This window comes from Triturus cristatus, chromosome 1_1, assembly GCF_964204655.1.
Source record: "Triturus cristatus chromosome 1_1, aTriCri1.1, whole genome shotgun sequence".
In the NCBI taxonomy this organism is placed as follows: domain Eukaryota; kingdom Metazoa; phylum Chordata; class Amphibia; order Caudata; family Salamandridae; genus Triturus; species Triturus cristatus.
Window position 1 is genome coordinate 67,526,799 of NC_140579.1, and position 25,701 is coordinate 67,552,499.

General features: G+C 48.1%; 1 protein-coding gene across 1 annotated transcript in view; it reads right to left on the minus strand.

The window, feature by feature from the left end:
* Positions 1 to 418: 418 nt before the first annotated feature.
* LOC146869433 (E3 ubiquitin-protein ligase TRIM39-like) overlaps positions 419 to 25,701 on the minus strand; it is a 106,695-nt gene continuing 81,412 nt past the window's right edge. Inside the window, exon 6 of the mRNA XM_085599833.1 lies at positions 419 to 11,305. Coding sequence (XP_085455959.1) covers positions 10,788 to 11,305 — 518 coding nt within the window. The 3' untranslated portion in view covers positions 419 to 10,787. The remainder of the gene's footprint in view (positions 11,306 to 25,701) is intronic.

Below are 25,701 nucleotides of genomic sequence, written 5' to 3' on the forward strand. Positions count from 1 at the left end.
CTTCATGACCGGTCCACCAGACCACTCTCCTGAGGGAGCACATTCCCATGCTAGACCTGAGAAGGCCTTGCTAGACCTTAGAAACCCTGGTGTCTTAGCACCTGCAGGTGGATCCTAGACCCTAGCGGAGGCAAGTGTGGGTTAGCCTTGAAGGCCTGTCCACCACAATCCATTCGAAGTTCGCCTCCTGTCTTGCAGGCAGGCCTATTAAGCAGCACATCCTAGAGCGGCAGTGACTCCGTCACTGAGGTCACAGGACCATTGAGGCCAGTCCACCTCACCCTTTGGGACCTCCATTGGCCTTGTTTCAGCAGTAGTGTGCTACCTTCTTTGGGCCCTGGAATTATGCAGCAGTGGAGGAAAAAATTACGCCGCAGTGTTAACGAAATTATGGAGCAAAAAAAAGTCTGCAGCGTAATGAAGTATATTATCTAATACTTTATTATTTTGACATTTTTACGTACTAACAGTCTCTGCAAAGATGTTGCCTTATTAGTACCAGTTTAACATACAAATGCATTGGTTAGATAATGTAATAAGCTGTAACTGGTCACTAAAATGCCAAACAAATACAAACAATTGGGATGTTTTGCTCTTTCAGGCAACACCTCTGACTCCGCCCACTGACTGAATCCTCGGATTATTCCCGCCCTCTGATCCTCCACCCACAGTTCCCCTACTTTTTACTCCCCACTTCGACCACTGCCTAAATCACACAAACAGCCGAAATGCACAATCACCTGTCGGCAGTCAAATGTGAAGTGGCAGATGACACTAATTCAGGGCCGCAGTCACTCGCCCACTCCTGCTCTCCAGGGGAATGTAATTAATGAAAACACTTACAAGGTGAGAGGCAATGCCTCATCTGTGGCTGCTGCTGATGTCATCGCAAGCACACCGTGCATGATGAAACGGCTGTAGCGACTAGTGAGTCCAGTTATAGATAGAGTGCTTTGAACCCTCATTACGGTTGTTTCTGAGCACTCCCGATGTTGGCAGGTGTAGGAACTGAGGCACCAAAAGATCGGCTCTAGATTACAAAGTGTGATAAAGTGGTGAAGCCAGGGGCAGAACCCTGGGTCCTACATCAACAGCCAGTGCCACAAAACCATTAAACCAGTGGCCACGGGAATTATGTGACTCTGCATCGGAATACAATTGGCATATAATCCATCTGCTGCACATTTTACAGATTTCGAAAAATGTTTCTAGCCACAATGAATCCAAAGTTTCTAAAATATTGAATTACCACTAGTAGTTCTGTGCAATGGTCGACTCTTTCCGAACGGTTAACTGGTCACCTTTCAGTAGCCTATTGCAGTATTCAGCTGTATGACAGCCAAGTATTAATGATTTGAGATTTTCTGAGATAGGACTACTGTATGTAAAATGCTTGGAGTTGGAGTCGCAGGATTTAGAGAGTGCTCTGAGGGGAGGACTCCCATGGGGGATGCATTTTTATTTTTGCCCAGGGTTTCTTGAAGTTCTAAGTCCGGCCCTGTAAGCGGACACCTCCCCTGTGCAGTCCTTTGAGCAGCAGCAAACCATTATGGCCGATACAAACGTCACTGACCTTTTTAGTTTATGAAACTTGTAAGATACTACTTTTATCAAGCTCGTGCGCTTAATAAAACTAATTTTGCAAGTCAGTCTGCCTCGCAAACTTGCACACGTCTAATCAGAGTCCATGATGGATACTACTTAGTTAAATATTACCATTTCAAACAGGATTATACCCTAACTGGATGATATCTCCTATGCACTTTTTAAATTCAGTTTCCTTCATATAGTGTGGGTGTATGTCAGAGCAGATTTATAAATCACTCGAGGGTGCTGCAGGGGGAAAATGACGAGCATTTTGATGTTTCGATCACAGATAAATCTTGGAACACGATCTCTGCCTGCGGATTCCAAATGAAAACGAATGAGGAGACAAGCGCTTAACTAAGAGGAGACAATTTATGGGAGAAACAGACCCTCCTTGCCGCTGTTTTTTGCGGTGGGTTTTCATCTGAGACATGGCAGTCACTCTTAAGGAGGAGAAAACATTCATCCCTGACACGTGCAGACATTAATACTTTCCCACAGCTCAAAACCCAGCCATCGTATTACAGAGACTGCTTCCATGAAAGACTGAAAGAGCAGAAAGCAGATTTAAAAAAAAGATTCTCTGCGGAAATGCATCCAACCCCCTCCCTCCGTCCATAGCCCTGTAACCCCCCTCCATAGCCATGCCTGCACAGCTCCGTGAACCGTCATACATGGTGTCCATAGTCCCGTGCGGTGCACCCCTTGCTTTCACACCCCTTTTGCCTTCATATACTACCTGCACAGCATTGTGTACCTTGCACAGCACTGCCTTCAAAGCCCTGTGCACCTTCATACCCTGCTTGCATAAACCTGTGCGCCATCAGACGCTGCCTGCACAGGCCGTTGCTTGCACCTTCATACTTTACTGTCTGCACAGCCCCTGGCACCATCATACCGTGCCTGCATGGCCTTGTGCACTTTCCTTCAGTCAGAGCCCCTCTCACCTTCATACTCTGTCTGCACAGTCCCATCCAGCCTCATACACTGCACAGCCCTGGCTGTAGACCTCCGTACACCTGTCTGCATACTACACCGTACACCCTCCGTGGCCTCGCCTGCACGGCCCATGTACTTCTATAGTCTGCACAGTCCTTTCCACCTCCACACCCTGTCTGCACAGCCTCTCATGCTTTCCGTAGCCTCTCTGCTGGAGCCATGCACAGCTGTGCCTGTTCATAGGCCTGTCTGCAGACATGCTTAAAGGCCCTGTATTAAGCAACATAATTCTGACAATGGCAAAGTTTTGACTCTTGAGTGAAAAGGCTTGCCAAGTTTCACTAATAAAACACAGATACAGAATATGAAGGAACAGTGCAAGTGCCTATTATGGGAAGACAAGCACTGGTAACACGTGCTGTCAGTGTTCTGCCTCCTCGCATTCTCCCGAGGTGCTTGCAAAAGGCAGAACTCTTATATAAATAGAAGGAACATAATGAACACACCCCCCACTTTGGGGTACCAGTATTATAGCCAGGGCCATGGGATTTATTCGATGCTGCTGCGTTTTAGGCATGATTATGGATTTGATACCTTAGCTATATAATCCATCATCTACAGCCTAAATTGAAGATTTTCACAAAAACCATCAGAAAAAGGATCAAATGTTACTAAAAATGCAGTAATATGTTGCTGCACAGTGGTCGTCCCTTCACATAGTGTTAACATGCACAAAATGACATAATAATGAAATAATACTACCCTGCATTACACTGTCAAATGTAGTCAACCCTGCTGCATAATTTGGTACTTCCTGTTGCATAATTCCAGAGGACCTGTTTAAAGTGCTGCTGCTCTTCCGGTCCTTGATAGAGGTGGAGAGAAGCAAAGGAGAGAGATGGGAGGGTAATAGAGGTCATAAGGAGGAGGCTGGGGCATTGCTGGGTGTATTACATTATTAACCTTCCTGCTTCCTCATATTTGCTTGAAAATGCTACATTTATTCACAATCTTTTCAAAATTTTCTCGGTGGAGAAGCCCCGAACCCCCCGTAGGTTGTTTAGGCTCGCTCGCTACGCTCGCTCGCCTCAGTGCAGTACTGTGATAATTTTACGCCTCACCACTTTCAAATGTCACCAGCCGCCACTGGTACTAAGTAAGGACTGTCATGCAGACGCTGCAACTCTCTGCAGATTTAGGAACTTAGAATTGATCATGAAACATGAAACCTCCACGTTTGTGATGGCTCCTTCCAAATGTGATGTACTGGACACCTAAGTAACTTGGACGGCAAACAAAATGACAGAATCGCAAGAGAATTCAGTCACTCAGTCAACAAAAGACCTTTTTTCTACTCTAAAACAGATGAATGTTGGCAGCAGCTTGGTTCTGTGGATGCAAACAACCCAGGTCACCACAAATCAGAAACGCTGTGTTGTTCATATAGTGTATGTAGTTAATGTTAAACGTATTGGCGATAGCCAACGCCTGCATCAGGCACATATAAAAGACATCAAAACAAATGACGGGGATTGCTCTCCGAGACTGATACCTGTATCTTGTGGATAAGATTTTCAAAGCCCCGACATACAAGGCTGTCCTTCTATGTTATCCGTTGACCGACTACAAGTGCAGGTTGGCTACATTATGAAGGCATTACCAGACTGGCAGATCTAATCTTAGTTTAAACCATGTATTTAATCCTAACCAGGGCCATGCTCCGTACTTAATTTGTGCACTTAATTACGTTACGCCTAAAGGTGAAGTTAGGTGGCCGGTGCCACTTTTTTATTTAAACTGTGCTGGTATGTACTACTGTGCGTTACTTGTCCATACTGCGAATTCCCTCCCTCACAACTTACAGCTACAATATCAGCCTCCATCAAGCAACGCTTACTCCCATCCAGTCAATGCAGGTATCGGACAGTAGCCCATGTTTAGTCCACACACTAGCTGCAAATGGCAAACAATTTACTTTCCGAGACACTTTCTTCTTGAAGATGGTGAAGGAAATGATAAAGATGCAAAAGGGAACCTTAGGGCCGCTTATCCATCACTCAGGAACAGGAAGAAACAAACCCTTTTCCGAGCATGTGACAGACATGGGCGAGTTTGCAAACCACATATTGTAAAAGAAGACACGAACAGGAGGGGGTGGGAAGGTGTTGGTGGTCGAAGAATTCACAGAGTACAGGAGGGAACGGGAGAGGCAGGGGAGCAAAACTGTTTAGGAAGTAAAGGGGCTGATTGCCGAGGAAGGGAAAAAATGACGACATGCCCGTCAGGAGGCAGGATTACCAAGCCAAGCACCAATCATAATGCTGAAAATATGATGCAAGCCAATCACAAATAAGCCTGGAAAGTGGGCGGAGCTTCCCCCACTATACTGTATAACGCATCTCTCGACGAGACAGCGCATGCTCTGCCTAGCCACTTGAAAGTGGGCGGAGCTTCCCCCATTATACTGTATACAGCATCTCTCGACGAGATAGCGCATGCGCTGCCTAGCCGAGACCTAAAAATTTTAAGGTAATTTTGGCTATCAATGTTCCAGCTGGAGATTGATTGGACTTTTATCTAGTGGCTGTTTCCATTGATGCTAAAGTAGCGCAGAGGATTAAGATGCCTGCTGCAAAGACCATGTCCTTGTGTGTCTGTAAATTTTTAGGCAACAATAAAAATGTAAAGGTAACTTTGGCGATTAATGTCCTGCAGGAGATAGTTCGGACTTTTATCTAGTGGCTGTTTCCACTCATGCTAAAGTAGTGCAGAGGATTAAGATGCCTGCTGCAAAGAACATGTCGTTGTGTGTTCAGAGGTTTTCAGGCAACTATTAAAATGTAAAGGTAACGTTGGCGATTAAAGTTCATGCGGGAAAGAGATGGAAGTTTTATCTAGTGGCTTTTCCCACTCATGCCGAAGTAGCACAGAGGATTACAATACCTGCTGCAAAGAACATGATCTTGTGTGTTCAGAGCTTTTCAGGAAACAATAAAAGTGTAAAGGTAACTTTTCCGATTACGGTTCCTGCAGGACGGAAATGGAAGTTTTATCTAGTGGATGTTTCCACTGATGCTAAAGGATCACAGAGGATTCAGATGCCTACTGCAAAGAACATGTCCTTGTGTATCGTGAGGTTTTCAGGCGACAATAAAAATGTAAAGGTAACCACGGCAATTAATGTTTATGTGGGAGAGAGATCGGAAGGTTTATCTAGTGGCTGTTTCCACTCATGCTAAAGTAGCGCAGAGGATTAAGATGCCTGCTGCAAAGAACATGTCCTTGTGTGTTCAGAGGTTTTTAGGCAACAATAAAAATGCAAAGGTAACTTTGGACATTAATGTTTCTGCTGGAGAGAGATGGGAGTTTTATCTAGTGGCTGTTTCCACTCATGTTAAAATAGCACAGATGATTAAGGTGCCTGCTGCAAAGAACCTTGTGTGTCTGTAAGTTTTTAGGCAACAAAAATGTAAAGGTAACTTTGGCGATTAATGTTCCTGCTGGAGAGAGATGGAAGTTTTATCTAGTGGCTGTTTCTACTTATGCTAAAGTAGTGCAGAGGATTAAGATGCCTGCTGCTAAGAACATGCCCTTGTGTGTCTGTACGTTTTTAGGCAACAATAAAAATGTAAAGGTAACTTTGGCGATTAGTATTCCTGCTGAAGAGAGATCAGAGTTTTATCCAGTGGCTGTTTCCACTCATGCTAAAGTAGCGCAGAGGATAAAGATGCTTGCTGCAAAGAACATGTCCTTGTGCGTCTGTACGTTTTTAGGCAACAATAAAAATGTAAAGGTAACTTTGGCGATTAAGGTTCCTGCAGAACGGAAATGGAAGTTTTATCTAGTGGCTGTTTCCACTGATGCTAAAGTAGCGCAGAGGATTAAGATGCCTGCTGCAAAGACCATGTCCTTGTGTGTCTGTAAATTTTTAGGCAACAATAAAAATGTAAAGGTAACTTTGGCGCTTAATGTCCTGCAGGAGATAGTTCGGACTTTTATCTAGTGGCTGTTTCCACTCATGCTAAAGTAGTGCAGAGGATTAAGATGCCTGCTGCAAAGAACATGTCGTTGTGTGTTCAGAGGTTTTCAGGCAACTATTAAAATGTAAAGGTAACGTTGGCGATTAAAGTTCATGCGGGAAAGAGATGGAAGTTTTATCTAGTGGCTTTTCCCACTTATGCTGAAGTAGCACAGAGGATTACAATACCTGCTGCAAAGAACATGATCTTGTGTGTTCAGAGCTTTTCAGGAAACAATAAAAATGTAAAGGTAACTTTTCCGATTACGGTTCCTGCAGGACGGAAATGGAAGTTTTATCTGGTGGATGTTTTCACTGATGCTAAAGGATCACAGAGGATTCAGATGCCTACTGCAAAGAACATGTCCTTGTGTATCGTGAGGTTTTCAGGCGACAATAAAAATGTAAAGGTAACCACGGCAATTAATGTTTATGTGGGAGAGAGATCGGAAGGTTTATCTAGTGGCTGTTTCCACTCATGCTAAAGTAGTGCAGAGGATTAAGATGCCTGCTGCAAAGAACATGTCCTTGTGTGTTCAGAGTTTTTAGGCAACAAAAATGTAAAGGTAACTTTGGCGATTAATGTTCCTGCTGGAGAGAGATGGAAGTTTTATCTAGTGGCTGTTTCTACTTATGCTAAAGTAGTGCAGAGGATTAAGATGCCTGCTGCTAAGAACATGCCCTTGTGTGTCTGTACGTTTTTAGGCAACAATAAAAATGTAAAGGTAACTTTGGCGATTAATATTCCTGCTGAAGAGAGATAAGAGTTTTATCCAGTGGCTGTTTCCACTCATGCTAAAGTAGCGCAGAGGATAAAGATGCTTGCTGCAAAGAACATGTCCTTGTGCGTTTGTACGTTTTTAGGCAACAATAAAAATGTAAAGGTAACTTTGGCGATTAAGATTCCTGCAGAACGGAAATGGAAGTTTTATCTAGTGGCTGTTTCCACTGATGCTAAAGGATCACAGCGGATTCAGATGCCTGCTGCAAGCAAAGAACATGTCCTTGTGTATCGTGAGGTTTTCAGGCAACAATAAAAATGTAAAGGTAACTTTGGCGATTAATATTTCTGTGGGAGACAGATCGGAAGTTTTATCTAGTGGCTGTTTACAGTGATGCTAAAGTAGCGCAGAGGATTAAGATGCCTGCTGCAAAGAACATGTCCTTGTGTGTTCAGAGGTTTTCAGGCAACAATAAAAATGTAAAGGTAATCTCTGCAATTAATGTTTCTGTGGGAGAGAGATCGGAAGTTTTATCTAGTGGCGGTTTTCACTTATGCTGAAGTAGCTTAGAGGATTAAGATGCCTGCTGCAAAAAAATGTCCTGGTGTGTTCAGAGGTTTTCAGGCAACAATAAAAATGTAAAGGTAACTTTGGCGATTAAGGTTCCTGCAGGATGGAAATGGAAGTTTTATGTAGTGGCTGTTTCCACTCATGATAAAGTAGCGCAGAGGATTAAGATCCCTGCTGCAAAGAACAAGTCTCCGTGTTTTCAGAGGTTTCCAGGCAACAATACAAATGTAAAGGTAACTTTGGCAATTAAGGTTCCTGCTGGAGAGAGACATTAGAGTTTTATCTAGTGGCTATTCCGACTAATGTTAAAGTGACACAGAGGATCAAGAGCCCTACTGCAAAGAACATGTCTTTGTGTGTCCAGAGGTTTTCAGGCAACAAATAAAATGTAAAAGTAACCTTGGCTATTAATGTTTCTGTGGGAGAGAGATAGGAAGTTTTATCTTGTGGCTGTTTCCACTCATGCTAAAGTAGCACAGAGGATTAAAATGCCTGCTGCAAAGAACATGTCCTTGTCTGTTCTGAGGTTTTCAGGCAACAATAAAAATGTAAAGTTCACTTTGGAAATTAATGTTCCTGCAGGAGATAGATCGGAGTTTAATCCAATGGCTGTTTCCAGTAATGCTAAAGTTTCGCAGAGGATTAAGATGCCTGCTGCAAAGAGCATTTCCTTGTGTGTTCAGAGGTTTTCAGGCGACAATAAAAATGTAAATGTAACTTTGGCGATTAAGGTTCCTGCGGGAGAGAGAAGGAAGTTGTATCTAGTGGCTGTATCTTTGAAGGAGTATGTGGGGAGGTGTGGGGTCTACAGTGGAACTAGATTTCACTTTACTAAAAAGTGTTGAAAGAGTTTATCTGGTAATGGTGCGTTTGTGAGGCAAACGGTGGGTGAGTCCAGAGTCTCTCTCTTAGGGGTAGAATTTGGTGTATTTATTGTACTATACAGGGAACAGTAAATTTCGGAGATTTAAAAAAAAAAATTGCTAGATCATTGCAATGAGTGACTGTGTGTTCTGGGAAATTGCCGCCAATCGATGTGGATAGGGATTTAACAATTTGGAAACACAAACAGTAAAGTAAGAGTTAACGATAGGCCGGTAGTTTTGTTGTTTTCAATCGATATTTTACTATTATAAACATGTTAGATTGGTCCATGGGGCCATGCATATTACATTTACCCTTATTGCCCTTCAATAGTTTGTAGACAAGCATTATTAATCTCAGTGGCGTCACTAGGAGGGTGCGGGGGGTGCGGACCGCACCGGGTGACACCATCGCATGGGGTGACACCGACAGACGGTGCCCTGTGTGACACAAGGCTTCGGCACTCATCACGTGTTCTCTCGGGCCGGTGAGAACCGTGTGACACAAAGCGCTATTTCCTCGTTCTCCCTACTGTCACACAGTGGAAATGATTTCAAAGTTGACAGGCTCGCACCTCTTTTCACCCACACGATGCGCTGGCTCAGGCGTGTGCCACCTTCGTGGGCACCGGAACTCCAAATAGCGAGTACCTGCACTTCTATATTTCTTTTTAAAGCACTGCACAACTACTCACCGCTCCACAAACCACGGAGCTATACACATTCTCAAAGGAAGCCACGCTTCACAGCTGCAAACCTCCGACAGGTGGAAACCCCGAAGGCTGACTGCATGACAGCGTGCGGGCACATCCTGGCGGGGGTTCGCAAACTGCCATGGAGAGCGCACCTTTCTTCTCAAAGCACACTGCCTGTTAGTGCATTGCTGGGATTAGATATAACACGGCAGCTTTCCAGGTTACAATACCAAATGTAGGGCCTAATGTGGAGAATGGAGGGCGGGATATACTGCGTCAAACATGGAAATATCACAGATCCGCCGTACTGTAAGTGCCGAAGTCTATAAAGCAAAACTCCAAATAAGGCCCTTCGTTCTTAATGAAAGCGGACGGCATTTCTGTCGTTAAGGTCACATTATAAGTGTGACCAAAAGTCCCTGTCTGCAGATCTCCCAAGTAACACGCAGTGCACACTCACTCCTTCAGTCATCAGTTTCACCTAATTTATCAATAAATAACTCGACCGTGAAAGCGTTCCTCCCCTACCTGAGACGATGTAGACAGACGTGAGGACAGCCTCCTCAGCCGCCCCGGCATCTTGGCCAGCATGTGGACCACGGCGTTCGTCTCCAGCCCAGGGACACATTAGCCCGGAAGCATGGGCGCTTCTCACCTTACACCAGATCGCTCCATACGGGGAAACACAAGAGCCGAAGCCCCACCGGTGTCCGCAGCAGCAGTGGTGTCACTAGGGGGGTGCGGACCGCACGTCACCATGAGTTACCGCACTGGGTGACACCAACCCTAGTGACGCCGCTGCACGTCACCATGAGTTACCGCACTGGGTGACACCAACCCTAGTGACGCCGCTGATTAATCTAATTACAATTGGGGACTTTTGTTGTAAAGATGCAGATGCCACCCACATGCACCCCAGCACACTACCCACATGCATCCCACCAACACACACCTTATAACAACACACCACACCATGCCACTACCATACGTCACTGCACTAGACACCAAGATTGCAGTACGGAGCATAGCAGCCACACTGCTCTACCACATACTTTAGAAACATTGCCAAAGCCAATAGCTATGGCAAAAGACTTATAAGGTCCCAAAAGCGAGACCTATTGGCTATGCCAATGCTTGTTTAATTCTGCAGAGACTTTATCATCTGTTACATGCTGTTTGGTGGATGATTCACACGGCAAACATTGTCTGCCCATGTTTTAAAAATGTACAAGGAAAAGAGATACATAGTTTCACGTGAGGCTTCTGGTTGTCATGGAAACAGGAGAGAGAGGGTCCTTGTGAAGAAGTTCCTTTGGAATGTTGGTGTTTGAAGATTCTTTGGAATGTTGGAGTTTGAACCGTGGATGACAGTTGGGAGGGAGGGAGGGGGGGCTCACACCAGCCTCCGCTCCGCTCTTCCATAGAGACCAAAGATGGGGAAGAGCCTCTCTGTGAAAGGCGCCTGCGGGAAGGAGTAGTGAAGCTCCATGGAGTCAGCATTGTACAGGGACAGCCGCCCCCCCTCGTAGTCCAGATACACCCCCAGCTTCAGGGGCTTCTCACGAGGGGACAGAGGGGTCCGAGGGGAGGTGAGAGCCTTGTACTGACCCTTCAACTCCTGCACACCCCAGACTCCCCCCTCAGGTAACCATATGAACTCTCCCTTCCTGTCCACAGACTCTGCTGCGACCCCCACCTCCCACCCTCCCCCCTCCTGCAGCAGCTGCACCTCCCAGTAATGTCTGCCAGAGGTGAACCCCTCGCTCCCCAGCACACAGGGGCAGAGGTGGTGGGTGAATCTCTTGGGGGTGTCCGGCAGGGGCTGTGAGGTGTCTATGTCTCTCACACGTCGCCCCCCCTCAGACAGGAGGAGCCAAGGATGAGCCGTGTCAGGATCCAGAGTCACCATCACTGCAGAGAAGAGATTCACAATTAGAGATTTAACGACACAAAGAAAGGCTGTAATTACTGCTTCTGTTTTACATATGATTAATGTACACCACATCTAGAAGGAGCACGCAGCGCTAGAGAGCGCGCTGCACTAGACTGCTCACTACACTAAAGCGCACAGCACTAGACTGCTCACTACACTAAAGCGTGCGGCACAAGGCCGAACACTACAATAAAGCATGAGACACTAGACTGATCACTACACTAAAGCGCGCGGCACTAGACTGATCACTACACTAAAGCGGGCGGCACAAGACTGCTCACTACACTAAAGCGGGCGGCACAAGACTGCTCACTACACTAAAGCGGGCGGCACAAGACTGCTCACTACACTAAAGCGCGCGGCACAAGACTGCTCACTACACTAAAGTGCGCACTCATCTACAGCACACACTACACCAAACCGCACTACATAGAGAGGACAGCAGGTAGGGCACTGTACTAGCGACTCCACAGTATGCTGTACTAGTCAGTGCACTAAATCAGACGGCACAGAGCATTGGATGGTACGGAGCGGTAGAGCTACCCCAAGGTCTACTGTACTAGTGAGCACACAGTGTCAGATGGTACAGAATGACAGAGCTACTAGAAGGTATACTGTACTAGTTTAGGGACCTAGGTTGACACCTCCCTTTAGGGATGCTTCGATTGGTTGGCATTAGTAGAATTAATGAGTGTAGATAATCTATTTTATGCATCAGTCACTTTATTATAATGAGTTGGACTCATTTTTATGCATGAGTCACTTTATGTTAGCCATCTACTTCCCTCACCTACATGGTTATAGCTATTGACAAAAGATTTTAAATGACTGAATTTTACAATGTATTATTCTTCTAAATATGTATATTTTTGGATATATTAATTATGACTCACCATTCAATGCCAGTTAAGTTAGGGCTTGTATAGGTACAATTACCTGTCCATGATTTTGTCGAATTATATTTCATGTTATTTAATGTATTTTTAATCTGTTCAGCTTATATGGTTGTATTTGTACAAACCGAATTAAAGCTTATTTGATTGATTGATTGAGTGTAGATACAGATGTTATTCCAGATGCAAGGCCACAGCAGGTAAACTCATGCACAGATACCACTCTGCACATCTTGCTGGTGGTCCCCGTGTCTTTTAGATTCCCACAGACTTTGGAGACACTGCCTTTGGCTTTAGCTGTCCACAGACGCCGCCTCCCTATTCCTACTAGACCTCAGCCAGGATTTGGGGGTCACAGTTAAGGTTCTGATCAGATGTGCTGTGGACAAAAGACATTTGGTGACGTGAAGGCCGGAGAGCCGAGGTCCATCTCTTGGGATGTCCAATCTCAGGTCCATGTTCCCAGGGCCCCTGTCTAGCTTTAGGAATATCTGAGAGGGAATAAACATTTCTACCTCAGGTCAGTGCAGCTGGAGAGAGGATCATTTTAATCTGATTAACTTCCAGCCGGGGTCGGTCCCAGGCCTGAGCTAAGCTCTAGTGAAGTGGAGACTACAGGGTTGTGTGGGAGGGTTTTCAGTTTTCCCAATAAATGTATTTAAAACTCCAAGTATTTAGGGAAATAAACCATTGCACATCATTTGTGGGTTAGAAAGTTACAGTGGGAACACAGCAAGATTACAGTTTGGGTGTCTGATTTTTTACAGACATATTCGAGACCCGGGTATCTTGTAGAAACACTACAGGGGCTGAGCCAGAATATCTCACTGAACTCCACCGCCCTGTAGAAACACTACAGGGGCTGAGCCAGAATATCTCACTGGACTCCACCGCCCTGTAGAAATACTACAGGGGCTGAGCCTGAATATCCTACTGAACTCCACCGCCCTGTAGAAACACTACAGGGGCTGAGCCAGAATATCTCACTTAACTCCACCGCCCTGTAGAAACACTACAGGGGCTGAGCCAGAATATCTCACTGGACTCCACCACCCTGTCAGAAACACTACAGGGGCTGAGCCAGAATATCTCACTGGACTCCACCACCCTGTCAGAAACACTACAGGAGCTAAGCCAGAATATCTCACTGAACTCCACCGCCCTGTAGAAACACTACAGGGGCTGAGCCAGAATATCTCACTGAACTCCACCGCCCTGTAGGAACACTACTGGGGCTCAGCCAGAACATCTCACTGAACTCCACCGCCCTGTAGGAACACTATTGGGGCTGAGCCAGAATATCTCACTGAACTCCACCGCCCTGTAGAAACACTACAGGGGCTGAGCCAGAATATCTCACTGAACTCCCCCGCCCTGTAGGAACACTATTGGGGCTGAGCCAGAATATCTCAATGAACTCCACCGCCCTGTAGAAACACTACAGGGGCTGAGCCAGAATATCTCACTGAACTCCACCGCCCTGTAGAAACACTACAGGTGCTGAGCCAGAATATCTCACTGAACTCCACCGCCCTGTCAAAACACTACAGGGGCTGAGCCAGAATATCTCACTGAACTCCACCGTCCTGTAGAAGCACTACATGGGCTGAGCCAGAATATCTCACTGGACTCCACCGCCCGGTAGGAACACTATTGCGGGCTGAGTCAGAATATCTCACTGAACTCCAACGCCCAGTCAGAAACACTACAGGGGCTGTGCCAGAATATCTCACTGAACTCCACCGTCCTGTAGAAGCACTACAGGGGCTGAGCCAGAATATCTCACTGAACTCCACCGCCCTGTAGAAACACTACAGGGGCTGAGCCTGAATATCTCACTGAACTCCACCGCCCTGTAGAAACACTACAGGGGCTGAGCCAGAATATCTCACTGAACTCCACCGCCCTGTCAGAAGCACTGCAGGGGCTGAGCCAGAATATCTCACTGAACTCCACCGCCCTGTAGAAACACTACAGGGGCTGAGCCAGAATATCTCACTGGACTCCACCGCCCTGTAGGAACACTATTGGGGCTGAGCCAGAACATCTCACTGAACTCCACCGCCCTGTAGAAACACTACACGGGCTGAGCCAGAATATCTCACTGGACTCCACCGCCCTGTAGGAACACTATTGGGGCTGAGCCAGAATATCTCACTGAACTCCACCGCCCTGTCAGAAACACTACACGGGCTGAGCCAGAATATCTCACTGAACTCCACCGCCCTGTAGAAACACTACAGGGGCTGAGCCAGAATATCTCACTGGACTCCACCGCCCTGTAGGAACACTATTGGGGGTGAGCCAGAACATCTCACTGAACTCCACCGCCCTGTCAGAAACACTACAGGGGCTGAGCCAGAATATCTTACTGAACTCCACCGTCCTGTAGAAACACTACAGGGGCTGAGCCAGAATATCTCACTGGACTCCACCGCCCGGTAGGAACACTATTACGGGCTGGGTCAGAATATCTCACTGAACTCCACCGCCCTGTCAGAAACACTACAGGGGCTGAGCCAGAATATCTTACTGGACTCCACCGCCCTGTCAGAAACACTACTGGGGATGAGCCTGAATATCTCACTGAACTCCACCTCCTGTCAGAAACACTACAGGGGCTGAGCCAGAATATCTTACTGGACTCCACCGCCCTGTCAGAAACACTACTGGGGCTGAGCCTGAATATCTCACTGAACTCCACCGCCCTGTCAGAAACACTACAGGGGCTGAGCCAGAATATCTCACTGGACTCCACCGCCCTGTCAGAAACATTACAGGGGCTGAGCCAGAATATCTCACTGGACTCAACCGCCCTGTCAGAAACACTACAGGGGCTGAGCCAGAATATCTTACTGAGCTCCACCGCCCTGTAGGAACACTTTTGGGGCTGAGCCAGAACATCTCACTGAACTTCTCCGCCCTGTAGAAACACTACAAGGGCTGAGCCAGAACATCTCACTGGACTCCACCGCCCTGTAGGAACACTATTGGGGCTGAGCCAGAATATCTCAATGAACTCCACCGCCCTGTAGAAACACTACAGGGGCTGAGCCAGAATATCTCACTGAACTCCACCGCCCTGTAGGAACACTATTGGGGCTGAGCCAGAATATCTCAATGAACTCCACCGCCCTGTAGAAACATTACAGGGGCTGAGCCAGAATATCTCACTGAACTCCACCGCCCTGTAGAAACACTACAGGGGCTTAGCCAGAATATCTCACTGAACTCCACCGCCCTGTCAAAACACTACAGGGGCTGAGCCAGAATATCTCACTGAACTCCACCGTCCTGTAGAAGCACTACAGGGGCTGAGCCAGAATATCTCACTGGACTCCACCGCCCGGTAGGAACACTATTGCGGGCTGAGTCAGAATATCTCACTGAACTCCAACGCCCAGTCAGAAACACTACAGGGGCTGAGCCAGAATATCTCACTGAACTCCACCGTCCTGTAGAAACACTACAGGGGCTGAGCCAGAACATCTCACTGAACTCCACCGCCCTGTAGGAACACTATTGGGGCTGAGCCAGAACATCTCACTGAACTCCACCGCCCTGTAGAAACACTACAGGGGCTGAGCCACAATATCTCACTGGACTCCACCGCCCTGTAGGAACACTATTGGGTCTGAGCCAGAATATCTCACTGAACTCCACCGCCCTGTCAGAAACACTACATGGGCTGAGCCAGAATATCTCACTGAACTCCACCGCCCTGTAGAAACACTACAGGGGCTGAGCCAGAATATCTCACTGGACTCCACTGCCATGTAGGAACACTATTGGGGGTGAGCCAGAACATCTCACTGAACTCCACCGCCCTGTCAGAAACACTACAGGGGCTGAGCCAGAATATCTTACTGAACTCCACCGTCCTGTAGAAACACTACAGGGGCTGAGCCAGAATATCTCACTTGACTCCACCGCCCGGTAGGAACACTATTGCGGGCTGAGTCAGAATATCTCACTGAACTCCACCGCCCTGTGAGAAACACTACAGGGGCTGAGCCAGAATATCTTACTGGACTCCACCGCCCTGTCAGAAACACTACTGGGGCTGAGCCTGAATATCTCACTGAACTCCACCGCCCTGTCAGAAACACTACAGGGGCTGAGCCTGAATATCTCACTGAACTCCACCTCCTGTCAAAAACACTACAGGGGCTGAGCCAGAATATCTTACTGGACTCCACCGCCCTGTCAGAAACACTACAGGGGCTGAGCCAGAATATCTCACTGGACTCCAGCGCCCTGTCAGAAACACTACAGGGGCTGAGCCAGAATATCTTACTGAGCTCCAACACCCTGTCAGAAACACTACTGGGGCTCAGCCAGAATATCTCACTGAACTCCACCGCCCTGTAGGAACACTACAGGGGCTAAGCCAGAATATCTCACTGGACTCCACCGCCCTGTAGGAACACTATTGGGGGTGAGCCAGAACATCTACCTGAACTCCACCGCCCTGTCAGAAACACTACAGGGGCTGAGCCAGAATATCTCACTGAACTCCACCGCCCTGTAGGAACACTACTGGGGCTGAGCCAGAATATCTCACTGGACTCCACCGCCCTGTAGGAACACTATTGGGGGTGAGCCAGAACATCTCACTGAACTCCACCGCCCTGTCAGAAACACTACAGGGGCTGAGCCAGAATATCTCACTGAACTCCACCGCCCTGTAGAAACACTACAGGGGCTGAGCCAGAATATCTCACTGGACTCCACCGCCCTGTAGAAACACTACAGGGGCTGAGCCACAATATCTCACTGGACTCCACTGCCCTGTAGGAACACTATTGGGACTGAGCCAGAATATCTCACTGAACTCCACCGCCCTGTCAGAAACACTACACGGGCTGAGACAGTATATCTCACTGAACTCCACCGCCCTGTAGAAACACTACAGGGGCTGAGCCAGAATATCTCACTGGACTCCACCGCCATGTAGGAACACTATTGGGGGTGAGCCAGAACATCACACTGAACTCCACCGCCCTGTCAGAAACACTACAGGGGCTGAGCCAGAATATCTTACTGAACTCCACCGTCCTGTAGAAACACTACAGGGGCTGAGCCAGAATATCTCACTTGACTCCACCGCCCGGTAGGAACACTATTGCGGGCTGAGTCAGAATATCTCACTGAACTCCACCGCCCTGTCAGAAACACTACAGGGGCTGAGCCAGAATATCTTACTGGACTCCACCGCCCTGTCAGAAACACTACTGGGGCTGAGCCTGAATATCTCACTGAACTCCACCGCCCTGTCAGAAACACTACAGGGGCTGAGCCTGAATATCTCACTGGACTCCACCGCCCTGTCAGAAACACTACAGGGGCTGAGCCAGAATATCTTACTGAGCTCCAACACCCTGTCAGAAACACTACAGGGTCTGAGCCAGAATATCTCACTGAACTCCACCGCCCTGTAGGAACACTACTGGGGCTGAGCCAGAATATCTCACTGGACTCCACCGCCCTGTAGGAACACTATTGGGGGTGAGCCAGAACATCTCACTGAACTCCACCGCCCTGTCAGAAACACTACAGGGGCTGAGCCAGAATATCTCACTGAACTTCACCGCCCTGTAGGAACACTACTGGGGCTGAGCCAGAATATCTCACTGAACTCCACCGCCCTGTAGAAACACTACAGGGTCTGAGCCAGAATATCTCACTGAACTCCAACACCCTGTCAGAAACACTACAGGGGCTGAGCCAGAATATCTCACTGAACTCCACCGCCCTGTCAGAAACACTACAGGGGCTGAGCCAGAATATCTCACTGAACTCCACCGCCCTGTAGAAACACTACCGGGGCTGAGCCAGAATATCTCACTGAACTCCACCGCCCTGTAGAAACACTACAGGGGCTGAGCCAGAATATCTCACTGAACGCCACCGCCCTGTAGAAACACTACAGGGGCTGAGCCAGAATATCTCACTGAACTCCACCGCCCTGTAGAAATACTACAGGGGCTGAGCCAGAATGTCTCACTGAACTCCACCGCCCTGTAGAAACACTACAGGGGCTGAGCCAGAATATCTCACTGGACTCCACCGCCCTGTAGAAACACTACAGGGGCTGAGCCACAATATCTCACTGGACTCCACCGCCCTGTAGGAACACTATTGGGACTGAGCCAGAATATCTCACTGAACTCCACCGCCCTGTCAGAAACACTACACGGGCTGAGCCAGTATATCTCACTGAACTCCACCGCCCTGTAGAAACACTACAGGGGCTGAGCCAGAATATCTCACTGGACTCCACCGCCATGTAGGAACACTATTGGGGGTGAGCCAGAACATCTCACTGAACTCCACCGCCCTGTCAGAAACACTACAGGGGCTGAGCCAGAATATCTTACTGAACTCCACCGTCCTGTAGAAACACTACAGGGGCTGAGCCAGAATATCTCACTTGACTCCACTGCCCGGTAGGAACACTATTGCGGGCTGAGTCAGAATATCTCACTGAACTCCACCGCCCTGTCAGAAACACTACAGGGGCTGAGCCAGAATATCTTACTGGACTCCACCGCCCTGTCAGAAACACTACTGGGGCTGAGCCTGAATATCTCACTGAACTCCACCGCCCTGTCAGAAACACTACAGGGGCTGAGCCTGAATATCTCACTGGACTCCACCGCCCTGTCAGAAACACTACAGGGGCTGAGCCAGAATATCTTACTGAGCTCCAACACCCTGTCAGAAACACTACAGGGGCTGAGCCAGAATATCTCACTGAACTCCACCGCCCTGTAGGAACACTACTGGGGCTGAGCCAGAATATCTCACTTGACTCCACCGCCCTGTAGGAACACTATTGGGGGTAAGCCAGAACATCTCACTGAACTCCACCGCCCTGTCAGAAACACTACAGGGGCTGAGCCAGAATATCTCACTGAACTCCACCGCCCTGTACGAACACTACTGGGGCTGAGCCAGAATATCTCACTGAACTCCACCGCCCTGTAGAAATACTACAGGGGCTGAGCCAGAATATCTCACTGAACTCCACCGCCCTGTAGAAACACTACAGGGGCTGAGCCAGAATATCTCACTGAACTCCAACACCCTGTCAGAAACACTACAGGGGCTGAGCCAGAATATCTCACTGAACTCCACCGCCCTGTCAGAAACACTACAGGGGCTGAGCCAGAATATCTCACTGAACTCCACCGCCCTGTAGAAACACTACAGGGGCTGAGCCAGAATATCTCACTGAACTCCACCGCCCTGTAGAAACACTACAGGGGCTGAGCCAGAATATCTCACTGAACTCCACCGCCCTGTAGAAACCCTACAGGGGCTGAGCCAGAATATCTAATTGAACTCCACCGCCCTGTAGAAATACTACAGGGGCTGAGCCAGAATATCTCACTGAACTCCACCGCCCTGTAGAAACACTACAGGGGCTGAGCCAGAATATCTCACTGAACTCCACCGCCCTGTAGAAACACTACAGGGGCTAAGCCAGAATATCTCACTGCAATCCGCCACCCTGTAGGAACACTATTGGGGTTGAGCCAGAACATCTCACTGAACTCCACCGCCTTGTCAGAAACACTACAGGGGCTGCGCCAAAATATCTCACTGATCTCCATCACCCTGTCAGAAACACTACTGGGGCTGAGCCAGAATATCTCACTGAACTCCACCGCCCTGTAGAAACACTACAGGGGCTGAGCCAGAATATCTCACTGGACTCCACCGCCCTGTAGGAACACTATTGGGGGTGAGCCAGAACATCTCACTGAACTCCACTGCCCTCTCAGAAACACTACAGGGGCTGAGCCAGAATATCTCACTGAACTCCACCGCCCTGTAGGAACACTACTGGGGCTGAGCCAGAATATCTTACTGAACTCCACCGCCCTGTCAGAAACACTACAGGGGCTGAGCCAGAATATCTCATTGAACCCCACCGCCCTGTCAAAACACTACAGGGGCTGAGCCAGAATATCTCACTGAACTCCACCGCCCTGTAGGAACACTACTAGGGCTGAGCCAGAATATCTTACTGAACTCCACCGCCCTGTAGAAATACTACAGGGGCTGAGCCAGAATATCTCACTGAACTCCACCGCCCTGTCAGAAACACTATAGGGGCTGAGCCTGAATATCTCACTGATCTCCACCGCCCTGTCAGAAACACCTACAAGGGCTGAGCCAGAATATCTTACTGGACTCCACGGCCCTGTCAGAAACACTACTGGGGCTGAGCCAGAATATCTCACTGAACTCCACCGCCCTGTAGAAACACTACAGGGGCTGAGCCAGAATATCTCATTGAACTCCACCGCCCTGTCAAAACACTACAGGGGCTGAGCCAGAATATCTCACTGGACTCCACCACCCTGTCAGAAACACTACAGGGGCTGAGGCAGAATCTCTCACTGAACTCCACCGCCCTGTAGAAACACTACAGGGGCTGAGCCACAATATCTTACTGGACTCCACCACCCTGTCAAAACACTACTGGGGTGAGCCAGAATATTTTACTGAACTCCACCGCCCTGTAGGATTACCACATGCAGTATTAACACATGCAGTATTACCACATACTGTATTACCACATACAGTATTACCAAATGCATTTTAGCTACATGCAGAATTACCACATGTAGTATTACCACATACAGTATAGCCACATGCAGGATCATCACATGCAGTATTACCACATGCAGCATAACCACATGCGTAATTTCCACATGCAGTATTTCCACATGCAGTATTACCACATGCAGTATTACCACATGCAGGATTACCACATGCAGGATTACCACACGCAGTTAGCCACATCCAACATAACCACATACGGTATTACCACATGCAGTTTAGCCACATCCAACATAACCATGTGTAGGATTACCACATGCAGTATTACCACATGCAGCATAACCACATGCAGCATAACCACATGCAGTTTAGCCACATGCAGTTTAGCCACATGCAGCATAACCACATGTAGTATTGCCACATGCAGTATTACCACATGCAGTATTACCACATGCAGTATTACCACATATAGTATTACCACATACAGTATAGCCACATGCAGGATTACCACATGCAGTATTACCACATGCAGTATTACCACATGCAGCATAACCACATGCAGTATTTCCAAATGCAGCATTACCACATGCAGGATTACCACATGCAGGATTACCACATGCAGTTTAGCCACATTCAACTTAACCACATACAGTATTACCACATGCAGTTTAGCCACATCCAACATAACCACGTGCAGTATTACCACATGCAGTACAGCATAACCACATGCAGTTTAGCCACATGCAGGATTACCACATGCAGTATTACCACATGCAGTATAACCACGTGTAGTATTACCACATGCAGTATAACCACATGCAGGATTACCACATGCAGGATTACCACATGCAGTATTACCACATACAGTATAGCCACATGGAGGATTACCACATGCAGCATAACCACATGCAGTATTTCCACGTGCAGTATTACCACATGCAAGATTACCACATGCAGGATTACCACATGCAGGATTACCACATGCAGGATTACCACATGCAGTATTACCACATGCAGTTTAGCCACATCCAACATAACCACATACAGTATTACCACATGCAGTTTAGCCACATCCAACATAACCACGTGCAGTATTACCACATGCAGTACAGCATAACCACATGCAGTATTACCACATGCAGCATAACCACAGGCAGTTTAGCCACATGCAGTATTACCACATGCAGTTTAGCCACATTTTCAACATATATATGTTCCCTTGGCGGCGCTGGCTGAGTCATTTGGCGCCCAGATTGTCTCGTACGCTGATGACACTCAGCTTCTCTTCACATGCGGAAAAAACATGGACTTTAACGGGGATCGCATTAAAAGCTGTTTGGGTGCGGTTTTTGCCTGGTTTCAACTTAACCAGTTGAAATGCAACTCGGACAAATCTGAGGTTCTTTTCTTCGGCTGTCCTCCGAATCCCTTTTGGAAGTCCTGGTGGCCGGCGGATATGTTTCCTCCTTCCGCTGTGGCCTCGGTGGCTAGGAATCTTGGTGTTAGGATGAACAATTGTCTTACTCTTAAAGCACAGATTCTGAGCCTGGTCGGTCAGTGTTTTGGGATACTGAAAATGCTAAGGAAATTCCTCCCTTTCCTATCCATTGCCCATAGGAAAACCACGGTGCAAGCTATGATAGGATCAAGGCTGGACTACGCTAACATCCTTTACCTGGGTCTTCCGAAGTACCTTCTTTCACGCCTGCAGGTAGTGCAGAACTCGGCCGCACGGGCAATCTTTGGCCTCGGCCATCGCTCCCATGCTACGGGACTGTTGGAGTCTCTTCACTGGTTGCCAATTCAGAAACGCATTGAGTTTAAGGCTCTCACTATGGCGCTTAAGGCACTTCATGGCACTGGTGCCATCTATTTGAGGAAGAGAATTGGTTTTCATCTGCCTTCCAGAGACTTGCGTTCAGCGTCATTGTCTTTGACCACGGTCCCGGCAATTAGGCGTGCTCGGATCGGTGGGCGGTCTTTTAAATATCTTGCGCACCGGGCCTGGAATGCCCTCCCACTATCCTTAAGAAAGAGCGAGAGCTTACTGTCGTTCAGAAAGGAGCTCAAAACTAGGCTGTTCGGCCAATAAGTCTCCTCTATTTCGCCGGGGCTCTGCTGTTATGATAGCGCCGGGACACTCTGCTAGAGTAGCTGAGCGCTCAATAAAACACCAGCTAACATAACATAACATAACATAACATAACATAACATGCAGCATAACCATATGCAGTATTACCACATGCAGTATTACCACATGCAGTATTACCGCATGCAGTACAGCATAACCACGTGCAGTATTACCACATGCAGCATAACCACATGCAGTTCAGCCACATGCAATATTACCACATGCAGTTTAGCCACATGCAGGATTACCACATGCAGTATTACCACATGCAGCATAACCACATGTAGAATTACCACATGCAGTATTACCACATGCAGGATTACCACATGCGGTATTACCACATACAGGATTAACACATGCAGTATTACCACATGCAGTATTGCCATGTGCAGCATAACCACATGCAGTATTACCACATACAGGGTTGTCACATGCAGTATTACCACATCAGTTACATCAGTGTAGGTACATGTGTTAGGTCAGTGTAGGTGCATGTGGTGGGTCAGTGTAGGTGAGTGTGCTAGGTTAGTGTAGGTGCATATGCTAGGTCAGTTTAGGTGCAGGTGCTAGGTCAGTGTAGGTGCATGCGGTAGGTCAGTGTAGGTGCATATGCTAGGTCAGTGTAGGTGCATGTGCTAGGTAAGTGCAGGTGCATGCGCTAGGTTAGTGTAGATGTATGCACTAGGTCAGTGTAGGTTTATGCACTAGGCCAGAGTAGGTGCATGCGCTAGGTCAGTGTACGTCCATGTGCTAGGTCAGTGTAGGTGCATGTGCTAGGTAAGTGCAGGTGCATGCACTAGGTTAGTGTAGATGTATGCACTAGGTCAGTGTAGGTTTATGCACTAGGCCAGAGTAGGTGCATGAGCTAGGTCAGTGTAGATGCATGCATTAGTTAAGTGCAGGTGCATGCACTAGCTCAGTGTAGATGCATGCGCTTGGTCCCTGTTGGTGCTAAAATTCTGGAAAACAGAGGTGCACATTCTCAAGGAGCTATCGCCGAGTTATCAGCATTTTATCGCAGCGAAAGTCGCGATACATTTACCGCCCCATTCACAAGCTGGTGCAAACAGCCGATATCACCAGTTTTCCGGCGATAGCATCCTCAAAAAACATCGCCACAGATGACCCTGGCAACTATCGCTAATGAGATGCAGAGTAGGCATTCCCGTGCACAAAGCCGCAACATCACCACACCGCAACATTCTCAACGACCAGCCAGATGTGCGATAAGATCACAAAACATGCGATAAGATGTGTAAGCATCAGGAAACTAACACCTGCTACGACCTGGTGCAAAGTCAGACTACAACCTGCACCAGAAAAGAGAGCCCAGCCCAGAGCCACACCTGAAGAACAAAGATGCCATGGAGCCACGGAACATGCGTGCCGGACACCCAAGAGGGCCACAACACCCACCACCCCCAGGAGCCCCCCCCCTCTCCCCCGGGACTCACCCCGGATACCCCCCAGCTCCCCCTGACCAATCCACTGCACATCGACGGCACGAAAACATGAACAAAAGCACACATTTGCAACAATCAACATATATGTGAGCACTGAAATCCTGATTCATATATCCACCATTGAAAGACCAAACTAAATGTCACATCCACAATTGTCTCCGAACAACTATTTTGAAGAGTCATGGCGGGGTATCCCTGGACAATCTGTGACTCACAGCCTGCAAGACAATATCCAAGATAAGAAGGTGTGTCAGGCACTCATCAAAGGACAGGGAGAGAGAGAAAGAGAGAGAGAAAGAAAGAAAGAGAGAGTAAGAGAAAGACAGAACAAGGAGCGCAAGGCCAATCGGGCCCTTGGCTCATGCAAACAAGCCAACAGCTGCGTGTGTCTCAAAACCTGTGCACCCCAAATCACAGGCCTGGCATCAAAGTCAGTGCGAAGTCCACATCACATTCAAGACATACAAGCAGTAGTCAGATTCATATCAGGAATGAAAGCCCCTTTGTCTCAACACACAAGGCTGAAGGCCAACCGAACCCCCAACCTTGGTCCTGAATGCGGCTGGCACACCCTGTGTGAGATACCATGCCAGCCTCCGACGACTCCCACACCACGAAGTGCGCTAATGAAACACCAACGTGCCCACACCCCACACACACTTGTCCCTGCACAACCCACACCTGCAAGGGATGCCCTTGACACATAAGTTAAAAACTACCCATATGTCCAAACGTCGCACACATACGACTCATTGCCCAGAGCTGTGGCATATCGTCTACCGAACTTCCACCGGTCTGAGGAGTGCCGGTGCCACGAGCCCATCAAATGCAATGGCAGGCATTCCCGGGCACATGCACAACGCCTGTCACGTGGGACTGTACTGTGCACGAATGCTGCATCTGTTGGGATCCCTGCCAATGGCAGTGTTGCGAATCAGTTTCCGTCTGAGTTTCCGTCTTGCCTACGTCACCTGCCTCCAGCCCTGGTTCCACTGTCGATCATGCACATTCGAGTGGCCCATGGAGGTCTGCCTATCCAAGGCAACGGTAGCTGAATTGGACTGTGACATGACAGTGCGCCCCCTGTTGGCCCACAAACAGGAGTGTCACCGGGATAGCCGTGCATGGGATGCACTGGTCTTTGGCGTATGTGCTGGCAGTTGTGCATGGGAGATTGCACAACTGCTCATGTGCAGTGACCACATCGAGGCGTTCCCCTATTGGGCTGTGTTGCGGATTGGGGAAACGGCGTGGACTAAGCACATCTGCCAGGGCCAGTTAATGGATTGGCTCACCCTGGTGTTCCTTGAACC